The sequence below is a fragment of the Cannabis sativa genome, chromosome 4, assembly GCF_029168945.1.
Source record: "Cannabis sativa cultivar Pink pepper isolate KNU-18-1 chromosome 4, ASM2916894v1, whole genome shotgun sequence".
NCBI classification, from domain to species: domain Eukaryota; kingdom Viridiplantae; phylum Streptophyta; class Magnoliopsida; order Rosales; family Cannabaceae; genus Cannabis; species Cannabis sativa.
The window spans coordinates 63,305,633-63,310,718 of NC_083604.1; the positions used below are offsets into that span (position 1 = coordinate 63,305,633).

Here is a 5,086-nt window from a genome sequence, read left to right on the forward strand (position 1 = left end):
AATCCCTTAGTTCTTTAACCAATTCACAGTGATTAATCAAACTAATAACATCATTATCAATAGAATTTTGAATTTGAAGAAATAAGCGAGCATCCTCACGTAACCACATTTTTCTTGAATCGTCTTTTTCTTTGGGAAAATCATCAGTTAAGTGATCATCTTTGTTAATACTTTTTAGATAATTCGAATCATCTTAAACCATTCCAAATAATTCAAACTTTTCAATTTATGGCCCGTTATTTTAAATATCACAGGAATTACATCAGAAACAACGTCCACTGATTTTGGGTCTGATTTTGTCTCTACCATGATCTTGAAAGCAAAAACAATTAAAAAAGAAAAGGAAGAAAGTGAACAACAAAGAAAGAACACCTAAACACGAAGAAGTAAAAATTCTCAAACCACAATATGAGAAGAACCACCAGAGACAAATGCAAGGAGGACATAGATTATTCAGAAAAGGAGCATAAGTGAATCGCTGTCGAATTTAAGGTCCCAGCCGCCCCCATGCACCGACGTGTGGGGAAGTTCTCCGCGAATTAGGGTAGCACGTGAGCCTCACACGTGGTATTTCTAGTGGTTGAACTTTTGGGTTTTGATGATCGACGACTGGGAAGTTTTCCTGTGTGGGCTATGAGAACAGAAACACACTCCAAATAGGGCTTTCGTAAAAAAACCCTAAATTTTTTAATAGCCCAAATTTTGAATTCCTAATCTAGAGGAGCTACGATGCCATGTAAATAATGGTATGTATTTATACACAACTTAGAAAAATTTTACTATAAAACTAAATGATAGAGGAAACTAATTAGCCTAATTTCTACCAAATTTTTTTGCTAATATAAATCTCTAACACTTACTCGTAAAGATGGTTTGGTTGGCCAGAATTTTAAAGCTCGGTACTTTCTAAATGGTAATTATTTGTCGAGTCAATTGGGAACAATCCGAGTTTTATTTAGCGAAGTGTTGTTGAGGCTAGAGATCTGATGTGTATTGGGACTGAAAGATGTGTTGGGAGCGGCAGGGAGATTAGTATTCTTCGTGATCATTGGTTCTTAATAACAGTAATCATTTTGTTACTTCTTAACATCCTGCCTTGGTAGACAAAACTATGGATTATTCATTCTTCAAGATGGAGCGTAAAGAGTGGAATTCAAATGTTATTTCAGATGTGCTTAATGAGAAGGATAAGGCTCTGGTATGTTTCTTTAAGTGATAACATAGATGGTAATTTTTCGTATTGGATAAGGGAAAAATTAGGAAGTACTCTGTTAGTAGTGCTTATAAGATGATTCAGGAGAATATTGGAGGTCGGAAACAAGATGATAATGTCGAGTTTTGGAGGAAGTTGTGGCAACTAAAAATCCTACCAAAGGTACAATAAAACTTTTTGTGGAGAGCTTGTTCTAATTGTTTGCCAACTCAATTTTAGTTATCTCTTAAGAAAGTACAACGATGTTAGATGTCTAATTGTTTAAGGACCCCTGAAACTGCTCTACACTTATTGGTTCGTTGTCCATTTGCCCAAAGCCGATGGAACATCACAAGAGTGCCAAGTCTGGTGCTGCTGCAATGATCTTTGCAGCGTGGTTCCAGGAAGGATTACAAGTCTGGAATGGGGAAGAATCAGTGAAAGTTGCAATGGTATGTTGGGCCATTTGGAAATTTAGAAATGATCTAATTTGGGATGGAAAGATCTCTTCTAATATGGATATAGTTACAACAGCTAAACTCAATTTTGATTAATGGAGTAATGCTTCGATATAGAATAACACCTCTAAATCAAAATGAAAATAGAGGTGAGATTAAGCATATTGGACCAAACTAATTTTTCCTAACATCAAAGTTAATGTTGATGGTGCTTTATCTATTGAGAAGGGTCATTTTAGGTGCAGGTTTGTGGCTTAAGCTGCTACTGGTATGGTGCTAGAAGCGAAAAGGAAGCATTAGCTGGATTCTTTGCAGTTGCTCATGGGGGAGGCTATGACTCAAAGAGGCATTGACTTGGATAAATAATAAAGCTTAGGCTAATGAGGAGATTGAATTTGATTGCCTTACATTAGTTCAAGACTTAAATAATTTTTAATTTATAGCTTCTCCTTATAGCTATGTGCTTAATGATTGTAAGGTTTTACTAGACTCTACAATTTCAGTTTCTATTTCTTTTGTAAAACGATTAGCAAATTAGGTAGCACATATATTAGCGCAATTCTCTCTTGTAGAGGTTGATAATATTTTTTTTCTAAGAATTTGCTCTTGTGATTCATCCATGGTTTTGGATGGCTTGAGTTAATAAAGTTGTGCTTTATTCAAAAAAAAATCTAATAATTAATTTAAAGCATTTATATTTATCTTGTTATTTTTGTCGGAGGTTCTTACTGGTATAAGTGTCTCTGTTTGTGGCATGTGTATTATACTAGTTTTTTAAAATTTTAAATAATTTATGATATTGAGAGGGAAATTTGAATTTCTATGCTTACATTACCTTAAAAAAAATTATAAACTTATACTTACCAATATTTTTAATATATGACAACGTTATTGTTTTCTCCAAAATAGGGTGTTCATAAAAACTGAAAAATCGAAACCGACCATCAAACCGACCAGACCGTAATCGAATTTTCGGTTCCACATCATCACCGAATTTGGCGGTCAGTTTCGGTTTCGGTTTTTTTGACATGGCAGTCGGTTTCAGTTTTTGAAATAAAAAAATAGTTTAACCAAAAAATCGTCAAAACCGCCTAAAATTGCCAAAAACTGCCTAAAACTGCCAAACCGAAAACCGTCAAAAATCGTACGGTCGGTTTTATACGGTTATAATTTCTAAACGGTCGGTTACAGTTTTCGTAAAATAAAAACCGTAACTGACCGGTCGGTTATAAAATTGTAAAAACCGACCATAACCGACCGATTTTCACCCCTACCCCAAAATACCCTCCCCCAATTACATCAACTCCTCTCTTCCCATCTTTTCCCCTAAACGTAAATCGGACCCATCGGGTCCAAGGCATCGGACCCATCGGGCTCAAAGAATCGAATCCGTCGGGCCCATCGGACCCTCCTATATCGGGCCCATCGGGTTGTCATCTTCAACCTCCAGCCATGCCCCCATCAGACCCGACCATTGGACGGGCATCGGGCCCGATCTAAAAAATCCAATTTTCGACAAATCTCTTCCTAATTAATCTTCCTAAATCTAACCTTAACTAACAAATTTCACACAAAATTGCAATATATTATTCTATTTCATGAATTTAAATACCAACAATTAAAGGAAAAAATTGAAACAAAAAAAATTATCTTAAACATGTTGAGTGGTCTGGGCAGTCGGCGTGGGTGATGTGGGTTGAGGGGGGCGGTCGGCCGTGGGTCACGTAGGCTGGTCGGCTGCATTGGTGGTCTGCCGTGGGTGGGTGGTCTGCGTGTGTGGGTGCAGCACCGAGCGAAAGAGAAAGAGAGAAAGAGAGGCGAAAGAGAGAGAGGGCAGGTTTCAAATGGGAGGGGGGTAATGTGAGAATTAAGTAAATGTTATCTCATTTTACCAATACCCCTATTTTAAGTTTAGAGAAAAAATTATCCCCTAATGCATGCATAGAAATTTAAATTTCCCTATTGAAAATAGAATTCAAAATTATAATTAATTATACGCATAAAAAAATAATAATAATTAATTATACGCATAACAAAAAATTAATGCGTCCAACTAAATATTTAAATTTTATTTTTGATACCGTATATTATTATAATTTTTTTTAAAAAAAAAAAAAAACACTAACTGATAAAATACATGTTTTAATTATAATATAGAATGTAATATAAATAAAATTGTGTTATATATTAACAACAAAAGTGATACTACTAATAAATTCTCTTATAATTATAAAATAACTTATATATAATACAATCTGTTGGCCACCATACACTAACATAAATATAGAGTTCTTGTAATAATTTAATGTTTTGAAATCCTTTTGCATATATGTGTGTAGTTTATGATAAGGCTCTCATTAAAATGCCTCAAAAGTTGTGGCAAGTGCAAAGACATGATAATCTTCACAAGTACAAGAACAACGATAGTGACCAGATTTACACCCACAATCGTCCCATTTCTTTTTCTTCATTCCCATTTTAGCCCTACTACTTTTCTCCACTATTACTTCCTCTTCATTATGATCCTCTGTCGAAACCCTAACCCTAATCTCCACCTTCAGTTTAGCTAATGATGGTACTGCACCACTAATGTATCTACCACTAGTACGGCCTATATTCACCCACTTCTCTAAGACCATGTTTGGAGACTCATCAATAACTTCCTTCCACAAAATCTCAGCCCTACCCAAAAGTTTCGAACCCCAAAAACTACTTCTAAATAATGTTGATCTTTTTTTTCTCCACCTTAGCTCGAAAACAAAACTCTCTAATTGCTTTAGTTTTGTGATCATGTCCGTACGAGTATGGCCAGCTGTAGTGAAAGAACACTCCAAGGAGAAAGACTCGTTCCAAACGTGGTTGCCATTGATGGAAATTTCTTTGGTTTTGAGCCCAACTTTTCTCTTGTCTTTTTCTCCTCCATTAACATAGTACCTCACAAATATGTTACCTTTGGACTTGGGTTCTACGTTTATTGCTTCTATGATTTTCAGTTCGAGGCTCATATGAGAATTAGGAGAAACCATGCTCTACTATACTCGTGTGTGTTTTTTCTTTCTTTCTTTCTTTCTTTCAAATCTCAACACTAGCTAGTATTTATATAGATATGTTATACGTAGCCAATTATCTATAGAAGAGCATAATCCAAGAGAATATTTGGATCTTATTGTTGAAAATAATACTATATTGTCATATTGGTTGTGAAGTGAACTAAGTATAAGATTGAGTGGATTATTATAAATTATACTATATTGTCATATAGGTCCCTTAGATTCTTGAAGGGGTAGATATATTCTAAAATGACTCTTATTTTAATTGATTGAAAGACCAATTGTATATGTCAAATCTTATAAATATGTTTAAATATGATATGCGTGGGTTGCCCACTAATATAAATAATCATAATTAAGTTGTAGGTAGATTCACAATCCACTAA

At 34.8% G+C, this 5,086-nt stretch overlaps 1 protein-coding gene across 1 annotated transcript; it reads right to left on the bottom strand.

The window, feature by feature from the left end:
* Positions 1-3,853: 3,853 nt before the first annotated feature.
* LOC115702016 (uncharacterized) lies at positions 3,854-4,880 on the bottom strand. Its single transcript, XM_030629478.2, has one exon. The coding sequence runs from the start codon at positions 4,674-4,676 to the stop codon at positions 4,008-4,010; it is 669 nt and encodes a 222-aa protein (XP_030485338.2). The 5' UTR covers positions 4,677-4,880; the 3' UTR covers positions 3,854-4,007.
* Positions 4,881-5,086: the final 206 nt, after the last annotated feature.